This window comes from Zeugodacus cucurbitae, chromosome 4 (assembly GCF_028554725.1).
Source record: "Zeugodacus cucurbitae isolate PBARC_wt_2022May chromosome 4, idZeuCucr1.2, whole genome shotgun sequence".
Taxonomy (NCBI): Eukaryota; Metazoa; Arthropoda; class Insecta; order Diptera; family Tephritidae; genus Zeugodacus; species Zeugodacus cucurbitae.
In genome coordinates this window covers 46,608,784-46,632,604 of record NC_071669.1, presented here as the reverse complement: position 1 = coordinate 46,632,604, position 23,821 = coordinate 46,608,784, and the positions used below count along the sequence as shown (strand labels likewise).

The 23,821-nt window shown below is 34.7% G+C and overlaps 2 protein-coding genes across 5 annotated transcripts; one reads left to right on the top strand and one right to left on the bottom strand.

The window, feature by feature from the left end:
• The first annotated feature begins 883 nt into the window (after window positions 1-883).
• Window positions 884-5,501, top strand: LOC105221024 (peptidoglycan recognition protein 1). 3 transcript variants are annotated; one of them, XM_011197662.3, is made up of 5 exons: window positions 884-1,342; window positions 3,033-3,452; window positions 4,638-4,825; window positions 4,884-5,031; window positions 5,092-5,501. In XM_011197662.3, exons 1-5 carry the CDS (start codon window positions 1,336-1,338, stop codon window positions 5,295-5,297), a joined length of 969 nt encoding a protein of 322 aa, XP_011195964.2. In that variant the 5' UTR covers window positions 884-1,335; the 3' UTR covers window positions 5,298-5,501. The 3 variants fall into 3 exon arrangements, with proteins under 3 accessions (XP_011195964.2, XP_011195965.2, XP_054085035.1); XM_011197663.3 differs by having other exon boundaries at window positions 1,342-1,476; XM_054229060.1 differs by lacking the exon at window positions 884-1,342 and having other exon boundaries at window positions 2,606-3,452.
• LOC105221025 (alpha-tocopherol transfer protein-like) lies at window positions 5,365-23,479 on the bottom strand. 2 transcript variants are annotated; one of them, XM_011197664.3, is made up of 2 exons: window positions 23,228-23,479; window positions 5,365-6,750 (listed from the first exon to the last, which is right to left on the bottom strand). In XM_011197664.3, exon 2 carries the CDS (start codon window positions 6,688-6,690, stop codon window positions 5,713-5,715), a length of 978 nt encoding a protein of 325 aa, XP_011195966.2. In that variant the 5' UTR covers window positions 6,691-6,750; window positions 23,228-23,479; the 3' UTR covers window positions 5,365-5,712. The 2 variants fall into 2 exon arrangements, with proteins under 2 accessions (XP_011195966.2, XP_028902021.2); XM_029046188.2 differs by lacking the exon at window positions 23,228-23,479 and adding an exon at window positions 12,189-12,206.
• Window positions 23,480-23,821: the final 342 nt, after the last annotated feature.

The window sequence follows — 23,821 nt, the reverse complement described above, 5'->3', positions numbered from 1 at the left end:
CTCGTAGCATTCGAGCCTAATTGTGTAGGTGCTCAAACGGAAACATCAAGAGGTAACATGTGGCTGTTCGGAGAGTGGTATTCTGACAAGTCAGAAGCTGTGTCCTACTGCATATAGGCGACCACATAGAGGCTGCGTGGTTTTTTAGTAATATATTGATAAAAGATTGGGGTTTGGTTATGTTCTCCTTATATTCCCTATATTAGTTTCAAGTTACCGAACGGCAAAGAATTAGCCAGACTGAAAGTGGTTATCATGTGATGAATCGGAGGTACTCCACCAAATTCAGAAGTCTTATAGGACTACAAAGACAAGAAATAGCTGGTATATGGTCTTTATAGTTACATCTATGTAGTTCGGAAAATGCAATAAAACGGTTCCGATTTCCTGCTAGCACATAAGCTAAAGTGAACGTGTGCACATTAAGGTTGGTCAGTTTATTCGTGGCATTGATTATAGATCTTATTTAATAGAATGAGATTTAATACCATCAGACCTAACCTAACTCAACAACTTACAATTCTGGTTTAATAAATTCAAAAATTATATATAAATATGTATCAGAATGTTTTCAATAATATAAAGATCAAATTAGGCTTGAAACGCTATTCTTTCCCCCTCTCAGTACAAGATTTTACTCCAGAGCCTGTTAGGGCTCTACTCCAAAGCTCTTTTAAAAAATGTCCAATATCAACGAAGGATTAGACCAATCGCATTTACGAACCAACCTAATGTACAAATCCAATATTTATGTGTGTGCATTATGTGCCCATCGCATTTGTTAGTTTGTTTATGGGCGTTTGTTTACATGCATGCCGTAGAATCAGCGAAGTTGTTGTCAGTCATTGAACGGTATCAATTCATCAGCGTTCCGCATTCAAAACGCTTGTCCGCCAACGCGATCGTCTCAAACTCATTAAAGCTGCGCTCAGCAACAGTGTCACAGAGTGCAATTGCTCCCGAAAAGTGTGGACCAGACAGCCGCGTGCCGTTTCAAATACGAGTATTTATAAATAAAAAACATTTCTGCTAACCTATATAAACAAAAAAATCCGTGTTAAAACAAAAAATCGCTGATGAGTGCTCATTCGCTTGTTAAAATAATGAAAAACTTCACAACAATTGGTTTCGCGGATCAGAATTTGCTGGTTGACGTCTGACAGCAACAATAACATACAACAAATTTCAACAATAATAATCAATACAATTATTTGCCTCTGTGCAGCCTTCAAAAGCTAGTGGAGGGCAAGAAAGTGCAAATAATATAATAATTTAGTTGAGGAAACAAAGTTTCAAAGCTTTGTGGAAAGGCGGTACAAGTTCTGCGCTTACATTATGGAAGGTGAGTGTTACCTAGAGCCAGTGCTTAGTTAGTTCACTGGTTCAGAAAGTTTTTCATTTGTGATCAGTTCGAGTGCGACTGTGAGTGTACTTAGGCGCATAATAATATTTTTGAAGGCTGAAACTTTCTTGTGGGTATGTATGTACGAGTTTTTAACGCTCCCAGCAGGAAAATCTAGTGACTATAAAGAATAAGTAATCAAAGAAAAAGTGATACATCTAAGAGGGAGTGATAATCGGACTGTTCCCACAACAATCGGGTCTACGTAACCGGAATAGACCCGATTTTTTCCACGGCCAAAGACAGCATTCCTCAAAATTAGATGTAGAACGCTGAAACAACAACAACAACATCGACAGTAATGTTTCCATTAAAATGAAAATACATAAATAAAATATATAGTATTATATTTCACCGCGGGGGAGCAAAGGGCCACATGGAGTTCTTTCCATTTATTATGATCTTGTGCCTCTTGATTTGGCTCCAACTTTTTTGGACCTTTCATGTTTCGATGTCCAAATTTCTTCTCCAAGTTAGAACGAGTCGATCTTTTCTTCGGCTATCTTGTGGATTCCAAACCATCGCGTTCCGAGTGATTGTATTTGGATCTCGTCTCAGAACATATCCGAGCGAGCTCCGATAACATGAAGGGGGTAATCTGTCAGCGATTACGTGGATATTTCATTGGTCAAATAATATTAAAATGAAGACTTCAAATAAGGATAATATATTCTAGGTCAGGGTTTATAGTGTCTTCTCTTTTTGTCCATTCAAACTATATAAAATCCATTCGATATGTTTCTTTAGATCAACATTGTCACAAAAATTCATTTTTCTCCGCATTAAGCTTTTAAAAGTTAAATATGAGTCTTCAAAACGTATAATTTCGGAGAGAGTTAGTAAATTATTGAGCTGAAGACAGGACTTTTCGGCAACCCTTCAAAATTTAAGGCAGTCTACACCAAAACAAAATCGTGGAAATGAGAGAGTAATATCGGTCTATTATATAGATTTCTAAACACCAGATTGTTGTTGGGAGAGAAATTTTCGAACTCTCAATAATTCCAGCTCTCACAAAAAATCTCACAAAAAAACAAGATTGTGCTAAATAAATATCTGATTATTAATGATCTCTGATCTTTCGCATTGTACAGTCTGTATGAATGTTTCTTGAATATTTGTGTTTCTTTACATAGAAAACTAGAACATAAATATATATATACATTCTTATTTATATTATATATATATATATTTATTTATATACTTATATATGTACATATGTCTTGTTTACGAGCATATATTTATACATATATATTTGCACATGAAACCCACAGTGCGAAGATATCTCGCTATCTTACGTCTCTAAAGCTCCCATCAAATATTTACAAATCTACTAAGTCTGTTGTCGCTCCATTGTCGGCCAATTTTGCGATAGCGGCACAATGCTGTGGGCATAAAGATATTCTCACGCCAACCAGTGACAATCCGGAGCTCAGTTCGAGTATGCCACTGCAGCTAAGCAATCGCAGTGTTGCCAATTTCATAAGCTACTACGAACGAGATCAAAAATATGAGGAACTCTTCGCACAGCTGGAAACATTTCTGAACTGCTTTTGGCGTCTAATCAAATTAATTTCTGGTTTTACTTTACTCCGTGCTGTACTAATAACTCTCATTCATTCCCACAAAGGTGGCGTACGTGCAAGCGATCGACTGGTGATGCCATGGGGTTCATTTTATGCGCCCATCTCGCGTCCATCTCCCGGTACACAGGTGTCGGTCAAATCATCGTTGATCACAATGGATGCGAACGAGCGGACGCCACTGTTGAAGAAAGGTCAAAGTTATGGTGGCACTACGACGGCGACAGCAGCAGCAGCAGCGGCGGCGGCGGCGACTTTGAGTGATGGCTACGCCAGCGAGAGTGGCGCAGACAGCAGCTATGGCAGCGAAAATGATAGCTCGAGTGTTAAAGGAGATTATGCTGGTCGCGCGAATGCTGGCATGGGAAAATATAGAACGCATTGCTGTGCATATTTGCAAGTTATGACATTTGTTTTGATTCTAGCCGGTGGTTGTGTTATCGCCACTTATCTCTTGATTGCTGAATGTAAGTTTTGAATAGACGAGTACTAAAAAAATAATTACTTAACATTTGTAAACAAATGAGTTATTTGTTTGTTAGATTTGTCAGTCAGGAACCATGTAGAAACAATTTCTTTGTTTTACATCAGAATAATATAAAGTGTACATAGTTACTTACTGTATATATGTAACAATAATTTTAGTATATAATATAGAGCTAGACAGATATAGATTAGTTAGAGGAAAAGATAGAACCGAACATCTTGGGTATACTGAGCGCTGTATCCAATATGTCAATATGTCGCTGTGTTCAATATGTGTGATCTTTCATTAGGCGGGTCGGCTAGAAACTACTACTTACTGAGAAGAATAAGATAATTCTCGTTAGATTCCAGAAAGAAAATTAGTTGGTTGACTGGCTGAGATGGACAAAAGAAAATGTCGCTTGTGAACTCAGTAGTCATACCTCCGAACCTATATGCGATTAATATTTCTTCAAACTATCATCATCATCTCCAGCATAAGTTTCTTTAGACAAAATGATACAATTGACTACTCCAATATCCAAATATACTCAATTGCTTCAGCTCTACAGATTCTTATTACGGATCTAGGTTATAGACAATAAATCAGATGTAAAAGAAACTACCAGTACTATTTTAAAATCAAACGCTGAAACGCTTAAAGAATCTATCAAGGATCAGCCTAACATCATTTTAAAGAGAAAATCTGTTACACATATAGCATGTATTAAAAGGCTTTAATCTCTTTAACGGAGGACTAGGGATGGACAAATTAAATGAGACTTTATATTTTCAAGATAGCTAATGTATTCAAAGAAAGGTCTCTAAGCATTATAGTTCCTGTATCTCTCAAAATTTAGGTATATGAAAATCGAGAATATAGTCTCTAAAATATGTATGACAGTCTAAAAGTTCTAATCATCTCTCAAAATTTAGGTATATGAAAATCGAGAATATAGTCTCTAAAATATGTATGACAGTCTAAAAGTTCTAATCAAAAATAATATCGAAGAACCGAGGTTAAAGCTCTAAGAAGTCTTACGGTATCCAAAAGGTTAAAGCTAAAGTTGTTTCTAATAAGGCTAGTCTCTTCAATTTTCAGGCTCTCTTTTTTTTCATTACTTTCTTTCTATAGTTCCTAAATTTAGACGACTTATCATCACTATGATATATTTTATCTCCACCAGCGCGTATACCGGCTATGCAATTCTCGTTGGATCTGGTGCATCGTGACATATGGAGTAATGTTTCCGTGCCACTGGCAGACTTCCTCAACTATACCAACGTGATAAATATTGTGATAATGCATACGGGTGGAGCTGGCTGTGAGAAATTTGACAAATGTCTGCAAGTTTTACGGGAGTTACAGAAACAGGTAGTAGCTTCAGATATGCATTCATTGAATTTATTTCCTTAAATATATTTTTCAACAGTACCAAAAGCAGCTGGGCAATGCGCAAGAGGTGCCGTTCAACTTCCTGATCGGCGGCGATCGTCAGACCTACGAGGCACGCGGTTGGAACTACGAAAGCGGTCTGAATTGGGTGGCAAGAAATGCAACGCTGGTGATCGCTTTCATAGGTATAGCATTTTTTGTAGCATTCATAAGGAACTTTTATAATTTTTTTTTTTATTTTAAAGGCAACTACACAACGCTGGCGCCCAGCGCTTTACAGCTGCGCTCAACGCTATCGCTCATTGCGGAATCGGTGCGGCAAAAGAAGCTGCAGCGTCAGTACAAAATTTACGGCTTGCAAAATTTAACGAACAGCGAAGATGATGGTAAAGCGCTCTTCAGCGCTATTAGTCAGTGGACTCAGTTCGAAGGGCTGATACAGGTGCTCTGAGCTTGGCATAAATTGCGTCAGTAGTATTTTTAAGTTTTTCCTTCGAAAATAATTAAAAACAAATGAATTAACTATTTAAAAAGTAAGCGAAAGATTTATTTAGTCATTACGCAGTTACATGGAAGCACGAAGCATTGTATTGTATTAAAAGTACATATTAGACTACACACTCGTATAAATATATGTATCTATGTATAAATCATATATATATTTTAAACGTACTTTCTATATATAATACTAAACAAAGCCACCAAATGAAGCGTACATTCCCAAGACACTTCTCTGACCGCCAGCTAAATTGTTTGTAATTCTTTGTTCCTCGTAAGCACTTAAACTAAAATTAAGTAATGTAAATTAACACAACACGCACATCAACACAGCACCTGTGAGCTTATAACCCACAACCCCTGGAAGTCTAGTCGAACTCCAATTTTCGAAAACTGCCCTCAATCGACTCGATCTGCGACACGAAATTCATACCGTTGCTGTTTTTCTCGCTACTGTAGTTACTCTTACGCAATATACCGCGATCGCTTAATAGCGCAATCTTATCCAAGTTGAGTATTGTATCGCGCTTCGAGAGCAATTCCTCTTTCCACAGTTCAACCATCGCTTTGAGCGGCATTCGACCGCCCAATTCTTGTGGCAGGCAAGCTGGATCAACATGTTTGGCCAACTCTTTGTCTTGTGTGTAGAGCGTCAGGCGATTGCGTATTTTCGAACTGACACGCCCCTTTACGAAATCGATCAACCATTTGAGTGTCGCCGGCACATTAACCAAATGAATCTCTTTGTGTCGCAACGGTAGCGATTGTTCGCTCCACTTGAAGACGCGCGCAAATTCGGTTGGATTCCAATTGGTCACGTGTGCTGTGGTGACGCCGGAAAAGTCACCGACGTGCACAAGTCCACAAATTTGTGAGGCTTGATCTTCCATCAGGCACTCGTAGGTGAGGAAATGTGCACGCGCTTGATCGCTGCTGTTGTAGAGTTTTGGATTGAAACCTTTGGCATTGATTACCACAACACGACGTCCGTTCTTGTCACGATTCGGTGAGGCGAAAATGTAACCGCTGCTGATAATATCATTCAACTTTTGATCTAGAAAGTCCAGCTTTGTGCTCATATGCGGGAAAGTGCGTCGTACATTCAGGTATTTGAGTAGTGTCTGCTGGGCCATGGGTACGCTGAACTTTTTGCAACGCAGGAAGCGTAATAGAAATTGATCGTCGAGTCGCACATTTCGCAAGTCTTCGTGTTTCAATACCCAGTTGCGCATTTGTTCCAAACTTTGTTCCCGCGAGCATTTATCTTCACGCAGTTCGCGTTTCGCAATCTTCAGCATGCTTTCCGTTAGCTCGGCATCCGCGAGTTGTTCGATGGGGTGCTTCATGGTGAGTTAAGTGAATATGCGTAGTTTAACGTCAAAATTAGCCGGTCAATGGAGAAATAGCTGCAAATACAAAAATTAAAAGGATTTAGTTGGTTGTTATCTTATTTCAAGCCTTTCTAAGCTAATACTGAAATTATGAGATACTAATGAAAGATCGGTAGAAATTCTCTTTCATCGCAGAAAAATACATTTTTAAAGTCTTTGCTTTCCAAAATATATTCCATTAAACCACTTTTTGTTTAGATACGTCAAGTAAATACCTACGACTGAATAGTTGAAAATCATTATTCGACCCGGAAAATAAAGTTCTGCTGGAAGTACTAAATACCATGCGAATAAATAAATATATTCCAAGAATTTTATATTGAAGTTCTCTACTTCTAAAACCTCTATTATATGAATATGGTAAGTAGTGGAGTCTAAAATGATCACACCCTAACTGTAAGGTTACTATCTCTATATTAACTATATTTGAAAGGAATTTCATTTATTCTTTTACTAACTTTTTAGGAGAAATCAAGGGGCTGAATTATCTGTATTCAAGGAAAATGTTCGTTTATAGTGTGTATCTGGATTATATCCAATAAAATTTGATTCTACAAGTCAGTACCTCGCCTCTGAACATCTAATATTTTTTAACTCGATAGACAGACAAAATCAGAGTACAAACAAGTAAGGAAAGTAATAGAATAACGAAAACATCATAAATAGTATATGGGGACTAAGGTAATTCCTGAACCGATTTCACTCGTTTTCACCACCAAGATACAATATATCGAAAACTATATGCTCACTTAATTTTATATTACCTATAATTAGGTATTTGAGATCTAGGGGAAGTTATGACCCGATTTTAACCATTTTTTGTACAGAGACAAACTGTTATAAGAAGAAAATTCTCTCTAAATTACATTAAAATATCTCAGAGATATGCCTATATTTTCAGTGAAAAATTACCCTTAGGCACTGTGTTCTTCATGTTCGATATCAGGGGCCTTGAAAAGTCATGGTCCGATTTTGACAATTTTTCCACAAGTGATGTCACAGCTCAAATACCTTACGTAAGATTTAGTATTTCTGAGGTTTTTCGTTAGTGAGTTAACTCACTTTTAGTAATTTTCAACATAACCTTTGTATGGGAGGTGGGCGTGGTTATTATCCGATTTCTTTGACGACTTTCACGAAACGACTGCAGAAAGATTGGTTTATACAGTTTTTTTCGTTTGCAAGATATATACAAAAAACCCATTTGGGGGCGGGATTACGCCCAATTAAAAAAAATTACATCCAAATGTGCCCCTCTGTCCCAAATTTTATTTTCATAACTTTATTTATGGCTTAGTTATGACACAGTATATCTAACTCTTTTATTTCTTGGTGACACAAACAACCGTTATGTGAACAAAACTATAATATTCTCCTTAGCAACTTTGTTGCGAGAGTATAACAAATTTAATTCGTTTTCAAGTTTTTGTTGATGAATCATTAGGTAGTATTTGTTACTCGATAATTACTCTTGTTCTTCTATGTAGATATATACATATGTAAGAAATACCTGTTGGATTATATATATATATATATATTATATTGAAATTATGTATATTAATTGAAATTTGATTACTCGCAGATGAGGTAATTTGCACGCAATTACTCCAATGGGATCACAATTGAGAGAAAAAAAATTCGCCGGAAACTTTACATTATTGATGTGTAAAAAATCAATTTCATTCTTTTGAATGTTTTTCATTGGAAAATACCGTATCGTTTATGAATAGTATAATGCAGTTTATAAGAACCGTTGCCTGACTAGTACTATTAATACTAGTTCAAAAATAATTGATTACTAGTTGATTTCATAACAGGGTAAATTATCGTAATATGTGTAAAAGAAGCAATTATCGAGCTTAATCTGTGTTAATAATATATGTATAAGAATGTGGTTGTCAATTTTTTTTGTGAATACAATTGTATCGAATTAGCCAAAGTAGAGTAAGCGGACCAATTAAACCGTTTTTTGCTGCATTTTGTATACAGACATACAATGCAATTTAAACTATAAACAGCCACTCTGATGTTTCACTTCCAAAATACTTCAAATGTCAAACAGTAGCATTCAAGAGCAAAAGCCTTAAGGCATCAAGCCAAATAAATCTCAATGAATATCTTCAAGATCATGTCACAAATCAGTTTTTAACCATTTTGTTATATACTATTCCTATTTATGTACATATTTCTATGCACTACATTTCCTAAACAATCAGTGTTTTACACTCAACATTCAAGACCGGAGGCAAAATGTGACCTTCTATTGGAACACCATGAACGACATTGGCGCGGTACAAGGTTTATATATATTATTTGTTTACATATAAGTTTACTGTAATGTGGGAATATGTGTGAAATAAATAAATGAATACATTTTTGCTTTAAAATTGATCTGAGCTGAGAGATGGTCTATATTGATGATTATTATTATTATACATACACCTAAAGGGCACTCTCAAAGTTAGTCCACTTGACTTGTACCTACATTTAAGTGTGTAAGTGTGATACAACCAATTTGAGCTAAAACTGGGGAATAATAGTTTCAAATTAACAGACTTTATCTTCAAAGGGGAAGTTGGACTTGAAGTCCGCCTATTTCTCATATAGGACCACTTTGAATCTCGTTAGCATAATTTACTTTACGGTATATGACTTAGTTCTAAATACAGATATCAAAATATAATTTTCTCATTTATCTCTCTGAAATTATAGAAAACAGTTCATTACTTTAATAGCCCACATATAAAGGAATATACGGCTTTCTGTCTCTTTGGTTAACTTTATATCACAAATATTGGACAACTTTACTTTAATATAATGAGTTTCTGTTTACAATTTCGACTAAAACGAATTTTTTTTGTGTTTTCACATGTATGTATGTAATATGTGAGATATCTTAGCGAAATTAAGTGAGCGTATAGTATTGGATCGGCTATAACCGGCTAAACGGTTGCAACGCCAATCACATACATAGTATTGGATATAGTGTACCTTGCTGGTGAAAATGAATGAAATCGGTTCAGGAATTACCTCAGCCCTCATACACTATATAGGACGATTTTCGTTATTCTATTAAACTTTGTGCCGAATTTATAGGTAAATTTGGGTGTTATCTTATTAAAATTTCTTCAATAAATTGCGAGAGTATAAAATGTTCGGTTGCACCTGAACTTAGCCTTTCCTTACTTGTTTAATATTTAATTAGTCGAAATTCAAAAATGGAAATTTTATATTAAATTAATTTTACGTTAAGAGAAGAAGAAGAAGAAATATTTCAATATCCGTACAAAAACGAACCACACCTTTATTGGCAACTCAAATTTAATGGACTGAAATTTATATATCGAAAGCGATGAGCCAGTTAAGTGATATTTAAGTATATACCGTGCAAATTTAAATATAAATAACTTTATGATTATATGAATATACATATATAATTTTTAATTAACTAAATATTAAAATTCCAATTTTTAATTTATTAATATAAAAAAACTATTTTAGGTTATGAGCAAACTAATTATTAATTTATATAATTTAAAAAAAAAATTTAATTATAAGCAAAAAATAAAATAAATCTCAAATCAAAGAGGATATAAAAAGTTAAACTTCGCGTTTTAACCAAAAAAAATTGCGTATTTTACAATGTTAGCATGTTTGTATAGTTAAGTATATACAAATGTACATGTGTATATACATACATACATACAGTAGGCAATTTAAATATTTTTCAAATGTGTGTATGTTTGCATGATTTCTTTTGTAAATTTTGCGCGGTATGTTAATTAAGGTTCAACGCCGTTGTTGACTACACTCAACTACAACAACAATAACATGCATAGATTTCCCATCAAAAAACCAAAATCTAATACGAAAATAGCTATGGGCATGTCCCCCCATCAACCGTTGAAAGGTACAAAGTAGTTGTGTACATACTTATAGATATGTATATGAAATCAGTAGCTGTGAGTCTTAGCTTGCTCCAATACATTTTTGGCAAGGTTTGACGTTGATTGTTGTGCTATTTTTTTTTTTTTTTTTGAATCCACTGTCACAGTTTTGTTTTATTTTTCACGGTTTTTCCCTTCCATGTGCTATATTTTCAAGTCAGCATGAACTAAAATTAATTGAATATGTTTTTTTGTTGTTGCACACAGCGTTTTAAATATAGATTAAGTCATTGTGTGGTATTATATATATGTAAATATGTAATGCATGTACATATGTATGCCAAAATAACAGTTTATATGTCTGTAGACATGCTCATCTTATCTGATGCGAAAATAATTATTATATTTTTGCTTAAATCTCCCAATGAGTTTCATTGCCTTTCGACTTTTTGGGTTTGGCTTCCAAAATTTTTGCTTTGTTAGCCAAATTTTGTTTTCTTTTTTATCTACCTCACACCACACATACATGCATACCTACATATATTGTATCTAAGTATGAGTGTATGGCATCTACCTTTTCTTTTTGCATAAATTTACATTGATCACACACGTCATTCATTCCTCGCACACTGGGCGCACAGCGACAGATCTTGGCAAATCCGTTGCTTCAATATTTTCTTATCCACCAATTTTTTGAGTTATAAATACATATTTACATGCGTACAAGCAAACATATTGACCTGCTTTCGGTAAATAAATTTGAACTTGGGCCGATTTTACACTTACAAAAGACAACCATCAACATTTTTTTGTTAATAAAAAGCGGGCGAGTACAATGGGTGACCCTCGAGTTGCAGACTCTGCAATGATAACAACAATAGGCTAAATTTTTTGCTCTTTTAAGCGAATGGCAGAGGAATGCTCCAAAATTTTCCTGAAGGTTTAAAAAAAATATTTCAGTTGTGACTCATGTGCTCCATACTCTCAAGATTTGATTTTGGCGTTTTTAAGTAACATTTTAAGTCACTTACTCTACTCTACTAAGCTCAGAAGAATAACCGAGTTTGAGTTCTTCCAGTTATTTTAGTCAGTTATAGTTAGTCAGTATTATTATTATTATCATCGTTAATTTACACAAAAGCCTAAAGCGCATAAAAGATATGATTTAACTATACTTATAGATTATAGTTGTAATATAGAAAGTTGATTAAATGTGGATACTCAACTTTCTATATTAAAATTCAGTTTAAATTTAGACATATAAAATAGCATCAAACATATCGCCTAACATTGTAAAAATGTTTACATGAATTAAGGAAATTTCTCTCAAAATAATCATATGCAAGTTTGGCAAAATAGCATAACAACAGATAACAGATTATGTACGCAGTCTTCTTCTTACTAAACATATCTCTGTAGTAACCAAGAAATTCAAAACCTTACAAAAAATCCAGAAAATTTAATAATTTTCCTAACGCTATATGCCTTATACATGTATATAATTTGCAATCATCATGTAAATTACTAACTTATAATATTGTAAGGTGTTTCTAAAAAAAAAATTACCATCTTCCAATTGAGCGGAATTGTCGAAGTCCGATGATTCATATACAAATATCTATTGGCACGATCAGCAAGGACATTTGGACAAGGTTGACTCTGTTCGATAAGATATAATTTAACTTATTAATTGACATATTTCTTTAGTTTATGTTACCTTAGCAGCCAAGGTAGTATTTGATATTATATTATTTTATTCATTGAAAGAAGGCTTCTCTTTCAAATTGACTCAAACATTCGTCTTTTTAGAAAAAATTAAAGTCTGATATTATTGGTCCCAGATATAATGTGATGATTTAGACAGGAGCCGACTTCTTGGTTTAAAACAACTCGGTACTTTCCTTCGTTAAAGGCAAATCCGCTAGAAAAACGTTCCGTGAGATTAATGTTATTTTGGGGGATGGTACTCTATCACTTAGAAATGCAGAGGAATGGTTTCGACGATTCAGAGCGGGTGAAAACGACCTCACGAAAAAGCCAGCAGGCGGAAGACCTATGACGACGAATATCGATCAAATCATGGAAAACATCGAGTTAGACCGGCATGTGGCATCTCGTGACGTCGCCCCGGAGATGGAAGTTAGTCACCAAACCATTTTAAACCATTTGCAGAAGGCTGGATACACAAAATGCTTGATGTGGATGCTTGTGTGGATGTGGTCGAAGGCCGATGAATCGTCCCAAACAGTGGCCAAGCCGGGATTGACGACCCGGAAGGTTTTGTTGTGTGTTTGGAGGGATTGGAAGGGAATCATCCACTATGAGCTGCTCGCATATGGTCAGACGCTTAATTCTACCATCTACTGCGAAAAACTGGACCACTAGAAGCAGGCGAGCGACCAGAAGCGTCCAGAATTGGTCAACAGGAAGGGTGTTGTCCACCAGGACAACGCCAGACCACACACTTCGTTGATGACTTGTCAGAAGCTCGAATGCGAGGCTTTATCGCATCCACCATATAGCTCGGACATAGCGCCAAGTGATTACCACCTGTTCCTGTCTATGGCGAACGCCCTTGGTGGTGTAAAAGAGGCTTTGAAAAGTGGCTGTCCGAGTTCTTCGCAAATAAGGAGGGAGGCCTGCTACGAGGGGGTATTATGAAGTTGCTGTCTAGATGGAAACAGATTATAGAACGAAACGGCGAATATTTGAACTAAATCCGATCACTGTAACACTTTTTATAAAGCATTGAATAACGATGAAAAAAGCGGAAGGAAGATATTTGCCAACTAATATATTCATTATTCACTTTTACGATAAACATACGACCATATTACAAATCTGAGTTCATGAAAAGAACTAATTTAAGTAACTGGTCTGTCTATAATAAATATTTAGCAGCTCCTCATACGGAATCATAAGTCTCTAACTAACTTATTTCAAAGCAGTCTAATCGTTATATCGTACACTGATAAAGCTTTCATATTACATACTTGTAAGGATTCTCATTGTTCTATTCATAACGTCGCAATGCAAGCATTTTTCATTCAATATCTTTCATAATATCCACTCCCTCATTATTGGGATTCAATATTGGCATGCAACTGTAACTACAGAGATACATATTGCACTATACTGCAAAATCGACCTTTTTGGGTATTGGACCAAATACATTTTTTTCGAAGTTACACTCCACAATCGATATGTTCGCATATTGATTAAGCTCGATTAACAGATGATATGAGTCCTGAAATTAATAATAGTTTTTATAAACGTTGGTAAATATTTCGTTTTTGGCTAACTTCGACAATCCTAAAACATATGTTTTTTACTTATCATTCAATCTTCCGGAAAAAAGAATTAGTTTAGTTCAATATGCATAGCTCATAATTACAAACCATGTTCGATTCGATTTTACACTCCTCACTATATTTACACACTGCTCTCTTATTAATATTGCATGCACATATGTACTAAACAACAACAAAGTGATGCAGTTTAATTAATCACAAGAGAATTAACGATGATATAATCACTTGCTTTCTAAGTCTATTTGATTTAGCTAGTCTATTTATTTAATTCTTGCCAATTGTTTGTTCGAATCAGCACTCTCCATGTGCTGGCGTATCGTTAGAAGCCATAGTAAAGCACGCACCGAAGTGTTGTAATAAAATTTTTGCCAACACTTTCCAACTATTTTTAAGCCCAGCTTCAGAAATTTCGCAATATTCATCATTGCAAACTCGTCGAGATAGCTTTTAGTCACGCTGTGAGTAGAAATATAGTAAAAGCATTTTCTTGGCTGCCTGCTGTTGCTTGAAACATTTATAGTAAACAACTTGGAGTGTAGCGAACTATTACTATCTTTGTCAGCGTTGGTAAGAAATCAAAGTGAATAACTATGAATGTGGGTATGTATGTGAGTAGTGATCGGCGCACGTCAGGTCCGAACAAGTTTACGTTTGGACTGAAGTAATCAACGTCTCCAGCATGCATGCTAGTAGGTTTGGCGAGAGTAAATGTATGTATGTATGTATGTATGTATGTATGTATGAATATATGCGAATAGCCAAGTCCCATCGCATATTGCAGCACAATCATTTATCAACGCCATAAACCAAAAACAATTTACAAACTAATCGAACAACAGAAAAGCCAGACACATACACATCTGAGTAAATATGTACGCATATACATATTTACTTACATATATATCTACATATATATATAGATATCGTATGTGTGTTTTTAGCGCTTTGTTTTCTACTGCAGTCAACCGTCCATTAAAGGCACTGACTGGCTTTGTGACTGTGTGTGACAGACTCCGTCCGTCATACGGTCAGTCACTAATTGTCGATTATGTATTTGTGTACGCCGCACAAAGTCCGAAAATAATTCAGTCTAGATTCGAAAAATGCAGTTGGCCAATGGCTTTTCGAACCAAATTCAAAGCTTACACACAACCCAGGCAGAAAGCAGGTTATTGGACGATAGCAGCCGATCAAAAACAATAGACAGCGCTCTAAAAGGCGAGTGTTTTTTGGCATTTGTTTATAAATGTTTATGTTAGTATATGAGTGCAAATGCAAAATGATTCAAAAACAGGAAATATGTGCAAGTCGTTGCAGCCATAAGCGTCTGAGATACCGGTTTTTTCGTAATTGGTTATCAATAACCAAGATGATGTTCGATGATATATGCATTATACATCTGTCAAAGAAACATAAATGTAGGTAGGTAATGATTGTAAAGTTGTTACAATGAAATTTAACTAATCTGAACTGCTCTCCCGGTCTCGCCGAAGAATGGAATGGTGTAAAAAATATTTTCAAGATTTCAAAAGAAGATTAAGTCAGCGAGCTCTTCAGCTATCTCTGTTATTATTCCAGAATACAGACTTTGTAGTTTCCGGTAAACTCTTACCATTTCCAATATTAGGCTTAGATAGTATCTACACCTTTCGTGGGTGTTCTTCTCCTCTTTCATAACATATAATATATTCGCTCGGTGGTATGATGTCGCATGCTAAGGACTACCTTTAAGGTAGTACCAAGGCAGCCGCCAACATAAATCATAGAAATCATAGATTGATCTTTGAACACTGCTCCAGTTAAAAATATGAATTATTGACTATTCATCTTGAAACTCAACATTCGTTTATTGATTTTGCCATTAAGAGCCTAAAAAGGTTCTTTCGAATGCAGAAAACCTTTATAGAAGAAACATTCTCCGCTTTATATGACCAAGTACCAAGCACCTAGAGGTCTAGGTGCGTCGCCTGATATCCACTGTACCTATACCTACTGTCATGATCCTACCTCAGTCAATTATTATTTAATTATATTACAAAATTGCAAAATATTTCTGAGTATGCAGCTTTGATATTATTAATGTATACGATATAAAAAACAAAAAATTAACAAATTTCAAAATATTTTTTAAACTATAAAACAGAATTGAAGTTTAGGCTAATAGTAAATATTTATATATGTATTTTACTTATTTTACCAGTAAAGCCTATACATTTGAGTTTAACTGAAAGAAATGTTTATTTTAATAGTCAGTAGAATTGTCCTTATATTTTAAAACTAAATTAAGCCGCTTAATGAGATATTTAACTACTGACTGGAGAATAGTTATGTAAATATTGGCAAATTCTTGCTTTATGGCTGATTTAAGGTGACGTACTATCTCAAACTGCTCTTCGTTTTGGGAAACAGGAGCAGAGAGGTTCCCCCAGAGATCCTCACTAGGATTTAGGTTCGAACTCAATGCTGCACATTGTAATACCGGAATTTTCCGGTCGTTAAAGATGTTCTTCGTGTGGATTGAAGCGTTATCCTTTCGATATGTCCAGTTATATGCCATAAATATTGCCAGCAAATTTTATTAACTCGCTGTCCAAAAGATCTACATTGATATTAGCATTCATTTGAGTGAATATAAAACATGTAGATAACTTTCCACAGCAGCAAATTGCTTCCAAAACATCGCTTGTAGTAGGAACGTCGTTCCTGGTACGAATCTCTTCAATATTTCTTGCAATGACCTGGGCCGAACAAATTTACTTTTTTTCGTCACTAAAGACTGTATTCTATCTCTCATCGGCACAGAATTGGTATTTATTTGCAAACCTCAAATTTGCTTAATTGTGTCTCTCTTTAGCATTGGTTTAGGTGCCTTGGAGGTGTGTTTCAGAAACGGATTTTTATGTATAATTGGAATAACTATATATATTGTGATTTTCTGTCTTAACTAGGTCCATATTTGGTCGCTGCTTCTCAAGTCCGCAACTACTAGCCGTCGAATCATCCTTTCGTATTGCTCATCAATGTTGTTTTTCGTCCGCTGCGTCGCACTATACCATAATTAGTGGGGTTTTTAAGAAATTTTGAGATACAGTTCCGATGTCACTTTGGTCTGGAGCCATTTTGGAACCGCTTATGAAACAATTTTCGTTGCATAAGTAACGGTAACATATCAATATTTTATTCCACATTTACCGAAATCCAAAAAATAACAGTGAATAAGATATAAACAAACAAAAGCAGAAATGCACATATAATTATTTGACTGGGGTATATAAATCTGTCAAAAAAATTTAACTTTTTTTATTAAAAGAAGAATATTCCTTCGAGAATTGATTACTCAGAACCGCAGATAGAAAATGGACTTCCGTCCAGATATAATTATCAGATAATGTGGAAATTATAAATTATAAGACCATGTTTCTTTAGCAATAAAAAAAATATATATACATACATATATATACTGCAGATCTATATGTTGGTAAATAAACAACAAAATACAAATCGGAGCAATTAACAAATTCGATTTCTCAACTGAATCGCTGCATACTCATGCCTACATATGTATGTATCTCCACACATGCCAACGCACTGCTATCATCACGATAACTTTTTTTTCAGCAATATGCGCATGCGCAGTGACGATATCTTTCACGGATACGCCGATGACCTTGAAAATCCAACAAGCAATCCAGCGACGCTGAAAAACTTACACAAACGTTGAAATTTATCAGTGAGCTCGATTTTGAATATGCATACAAACGTACATATGTTTATATATGTATGTATATGTTTGTAGAAATGTGCAGGCGCATGGGGTGCCCTTTACGTATGAGTGTATACAAATATATATATACACATGTAAACGGATGTTAAATGCATTTACATGAAACAAACAAGCGTGAACTTATATACAAATATACCTCTGCGCGTGTGTTTTACATATTTAAAGTAATTAAAATATGCGTTACAACACACATAAGGGCATGAAAACACACAAACTGAATGTATTTAAATACTTTTAGTCGTGTGCATTTTTTTTTTTGATATTAATAATGAATATTTTTCACGTTAATTACGCGCCAGCTGCGACTATGCGTTTTTATAATCATTGGTTTTATTTTATTTTTACGGTACTCATTAGCGTTAGTTGATTGTTTAAGAGTAATCGTGACAAACAGAAAATTGTTGTTCAATTTGTCGTTGGTATTTGGGGAAATACTAATATTTCCACTAGTTGTGTAGCAATGGCGCCGGTGACCTTTGTGTAAGGCGACTAAATGCGGCTTAAGGGACCGTAAAGTTAAACTGAAGAAAAAAACTAAATAAATTCCCGCGCTATGTTAAAATGCATTCGTACTTAATTATATGTATGTGGAGGTATGCCTATTTATTTATTTTTTTTTTCGTAAATGACTGATGACAGAGACAGACCAACTTCACTAAAAGTATTGAAATTCTAACAGTTATGCAACGTATTCATACTTCGATAAATGTGTAAAAACAGCTAAAATCTGTGTCTTCATTGATAATTAATTGACCATTTTCGTATTATCATATCTTATAGCTTTTTCATAATTTGCCATTATTTTTTTATGTTCAAGCACTTGTATTCAATTTTGTAATTGTTTCGTATAGACATAACGGTTTATGTTTCAAAAAAAATTTTTTTTGCAAAATTAAATTTTTTTATCATCTATTAATTTGAGAAGATAATATCTTTAAATTCTATAGTGTAACCAGCTAAATTTTAATACGATCCACCTTTCAACGATCTTCACAAGATATTTATGATCTATCGTCTACTATCATATTCGTCGTTCACTAAGTAATCTTATTGATTTTTTTTCGCAGCCAACTTCACAATTAACCGCTAAATCGTTATATATTCGAACAGCTGATATATTCAGGATTTTTTTTAATTTGTTAAGTTTGAGGAATAGATTTTATTTAGTCTAGCATTAATTTCGAAGCTTGACATATGACTTCATGTTCTTACAGAACGAAATTTTCTTCGTCGCATTAACGACTGTGATTCGCTTATCAAACGTCAATTGTTACTGGCGACGAAAAGTGTGTTGTTTACAAGATGAACCAGCTCAAACCACTTCAAAGGTCTATAGTCATCAAAGGTTCTGTTGTTTATTTTATAGGATTTCAAACTGATAGTTTGCTTTGAGTCGACAATGTATGTATGTAATTGGCGTACGCGATTCCGCGCCAGTTGGAAATCCCAAGTGTGACCGTGGCCGCCGTCTTTTTATTCGGTGGACTATGTCAAATTCGTCGTATAACTCGTACAGCTCATCGTTCCATCGTGTGCGGTATTCGCCGTTGCCAATGTTCAGAGGACCATAAATCTTGAGCAAAATTTTTTCTCTCGAAAACTCCTAGTGTCGCCTCATCGGATGTAGACATCGTCTACGCTTCTGCACAATAAAACAGGACAGGAATGATGACCGACTTGTGGATTTTGATTTTGGTTCGTCGAGAGAGGACTTTACTTTTCAATTGCCAAAACCGACAATACCTCGATTAATTCTGAAGTGTACATATTGATTGATGCACTCATACAGAAGAGGCAAGAAAAAAAGAACTATCCTAATACATTTCACTGTTTGGATCTATTTGTTGTCGAATAACTTCAAGCCAAACTCCTCAAATGAGAGAAGCTTGGTAAACTATCTAAATATTTAACAACTAAGAATATATCGGTAGAGAGTTATAGCTTTACGATGATTTGAAGAGCATATTTTTTTGAGATAAAAGAGCTTTCTATTCTAATAGCTTGTAATAGGTTTTTATGGATAACTTTCTTAAATCCCTTGAATTCATTTCGTAGAAGACAATAGCGTATAAAATAATAGATTAATATTACGCTGGGGCGATGATTCAGCAAACTTAGACTATTTAAACTAACTATTAGAGAAAATAGAAAACACATGTGTTTATGGATAAAACAGGTTGTAATTAATAATGCATAGTATATGTATTTTCGCATCTTCCTATATACATCTATATACCATTAAAAGCATAAATTTGCATGTTGATAATACATAAATCGCCTTTACTAAGCCTCTGGCTAAATTAAGCACTACTTTACGTCTATGTCGTCAATGTGAAATTGTTGTTGCAATTCATTTTGTTTTTTGGGAAAGGTAGCAGAACATATGTCCCCATTGTCAGACCTGTAATCAAATGAACATACGCTTCATATAAATAAAGACTAGACAAATTACCAAAATCAAGTCGAACTAGAATTTTACAAATAACACTTCCAATGAAATACGTTTTTAGAATGTTAGATATCAGGCTTTGTTCGAAAGAAGGGAGACACACATGGCGCATGTGTTCGTATATGTAATCTGATTTGCACGTAGACATTTGGGGATTCTTTGACCCTTTCAACTATCGTAATATTTAATACAGAATTCAAGCAAGCAAGAACTTTTAAATACATTTCGATTTATTGTAGATTGGCACGTGCACAGTTTAAAATCAGTGGGCATTATGTATTATATATACGTTTGTACATATAAATACATGTACTAAATTGGAATTCCCGGTGTAGCTAGAAGCGAAATCGAACTTCTTTTATAGGTTTTCTACTGTGTATTTAAATTTTTCGCCCGTCAACCTATGATGATGAGATTTATGGGATGTATTAAGAAAAATCCAGCGCAGAATCACTCTTGCCAACAGGTGCTACTTTGGACTGAGTAGGCAATTGAAACGTAAAGTCCTCTCTCGACGATCAAAAACCAAACTCTACAAGTCCTTCATTATTCCCTATTTTATGGTGCAGAAGACGATGTCAACATCCGACAAGGCGACGCTAGGAGTTTTCGAGAGGAAAATTTTGAGCAAGATTTTTGGTCCTCAGAACATTGGCAACGGCGAATACCGCAGACGATGGAACGATGAGCTGTACGAGGTATACGACGACATTGACATAGTTCAGCGAATAAAAAGACAGCGGCTACGCTGGCTAGGTCATGTTGTCCGAATGAACGAAAACACTTAAGCTCTGAAAGTGTTCGATGCAGTCGCCGGAGGATGCCGAGGAAGGGGAAGGCCTCCACTCCGTTAGATGGACCAGATGGTCCCAACTGGCGCCGAACAGCGAAGGAAAAAGAGGAGTGGCGCGCTCTCATCGATTGGGCTATAACCGGCTAAACGGTTTGCTATTATCACTGATGGTGAGTTAGCTTTTAATAATTTTTAAAAATATATCAAAGAAAATGAGAAGTTTTGAATGATAATAGTACAACTTAAAGCTTCCAAAACTATTTTTTTTTCAGTCGAAACCTATTATTTTCAAGATTTCTTTGTTCAATGTTTAAGTGTTTCGAGACAGAAATTCCGTCAAGCCAATCCAATTCCAAAACTCGTGTTCTGTGAGGTAAATTTCCATGAATGGAGAACAATCCTGAAGACATTCCCTATTTCCCTTCTACTAAGTTATTACTGTCTATTTGTTTCCTTACGTCGATATCAATCGTCAAAAACAACTGCGACGATTTTTTGGTGGCAAAGTAGCTATCCAATGACGACTTATTGATAACACGTACACAAATTGAGTGTTAATTAAGTCGATGGTTACTACTGCCCATGAAAAGAAACCAACTTTCGAAGTCATATTAAGGAGATATGATGAGGAAAATTGTTTAAAATTGAAATCAGTAAAATATGCAGTAGCGATAGTCATATAGCCGAAATTTCGCGAGCTAATAAAGCCAAAAGATATTTATTTAACTCAATAAAATGTATATACCATTTTAAAAAGTACCATTTATCAAAATAAAATTTAGAATACCATCCATTATAAATGTAATGAGTATGAATGACTAAGAGAGAAGCATAACGAATCAGAATCATACATTAGAATAATTTATGAAAAACCGATGTTTTATATATTAAATATTGTTTGTATTGATTTTACGATAAATCTAGCGAAAGCGGTCCCTGAAAATGATTGAAACAAACATTATTATTAAAAAATTGAATAATTTTTGGAAAAAAGTGATTTTTTTAACTCTTTCGTCGTACATTTATGCAAATAAATCATCTCAATAATTATCTTCAATAATGTACTTAATGTTAAACTGACACTTTTTATATTAAGACAGTCAATGTCTAGGATTTTTCTTCATTGATGGTTTGTTAGTTTATTTTTAATAACTAATATTTACAGCTTACAATGGTCTCTTGAAAGAAATAATTTATGACTTTGAAGAGAGTAGGCATCAAATTAAAAATTTAGATACATGACTGAATTAAAATGAGAATTCTTTATAAATTAGTTGTCCGTATACTTTTCTTATACCCCTCTATAGGTAGGTCTTTTTAAAAGTCCAGTGTCTGCACAAGGAATGACAAGATCTCAGCGAATGATGCATTCAACATTAGCTAGTCTTAAACCAAATTAGCCTCTTTCACTTGTCTACAATCAAATTTGTAAGCCTTATCTAAATACAAATGTATTTGCCAAAAGTTGACACTTTGATTTTGCATCAAAATTTGTATTTGTATTTATATTTGTATGCCTGTCTGTTTACATTTCGCCTCTTCAATCCAAAAGCTACAAAGTAGCATTTTTATGTTCCATTTTTTTCGCTGCTGTGCGCCGAGTCAGGTTGTTGCCGCAATCTCAAAACTCGAAATAGAAATTTCATAGAAAATAGCTGGCGAGCAGCGGAGCGATAGTGCACCAATTACATAAGCCAGCAATGCAGTGGAGCATGCGCCGTTGCAACGGCTGCAGTCGAATGCAATTGCATTTGATCGTCGTATGCAGACATACATAGAGTTTGTTTGTTTTGTATATATGTATATTAATGGTTTTTATTTGAAAATGGTAAAAATGTGTAAGCGAGGTCCTGTGTAAATAGCGTTGCATAAGCAAATAATTATGCATTTAATACCGCTTTATTCGTGTTTATGCATTATTAAAAAAGGCGTTAATGACACAACAACATTTTTTATCGAGTTTTGTAAGTGATTTTCTTAATTGTGTCCACTAATTATATTTTTAATGATTTCTTTTTTATATTTTCGAAGTAATGCAAATTATTTTGAAATGTTCATTAAATGATGCTGCATTAAGCTCAGCACAAATATTAATTAAATAATTGCGTTCGAGTATACGCACACTTTATAATTCATTAAAATATTTATAACAATAAAATTTTATAATTTTTGTAATTAATATTTTTTTCAAATTTTTATAGTCATTATTTAATTATTCATATTATTTTTTGTTTTCTTCTTCTTCTTTTTTTGCTCACTTTTACATACCTTTTTTAGAAAATTTTTTCAAACTTAAAATCACTAGCGTCGTGTATATTTTCCTTAACTGAAAAAAGCTCACTAGACTTCGCTCGGGCGGTCGGTCGGTCGGTCGGTCGATTGGCTACACACACTTTGTATATATGTAATTATTATTTTTTCAACAATCTGCAAGAACCTAACCGAATTAAACGTTTTTGTTCGTATCAAAATCAACGAAACGTCTGTGTCGCCCGACTGCCAAGTGCGGAATGAATTGCGGCTGCTGCGCAAACGCTTTGATGGCACGAAACGCCCGCAGCGCGCCAGTCACCCTAGCAAAGAAAATCGCTTGACAGCATTCAAAATAACTACGAATATAAATGCGTGTCTGTCTGTATGTATATAAGCTTCACATGTAACCGAGCATCTTAAGAAAAGAGCCAACTAACACCAAAAAGCACATGTCTTCTACGTAATTAAACGCACACACACTTTTATTATAACTTATATACATACATACAAACAAGTTGTTGTAAATTTTGTGTCGTAAATTCGCCAAAGCTTTGAAATTTGTAAGCTTTCACCGGAAGATATTTCTGTATCTTGGCTAATATGGCTTTC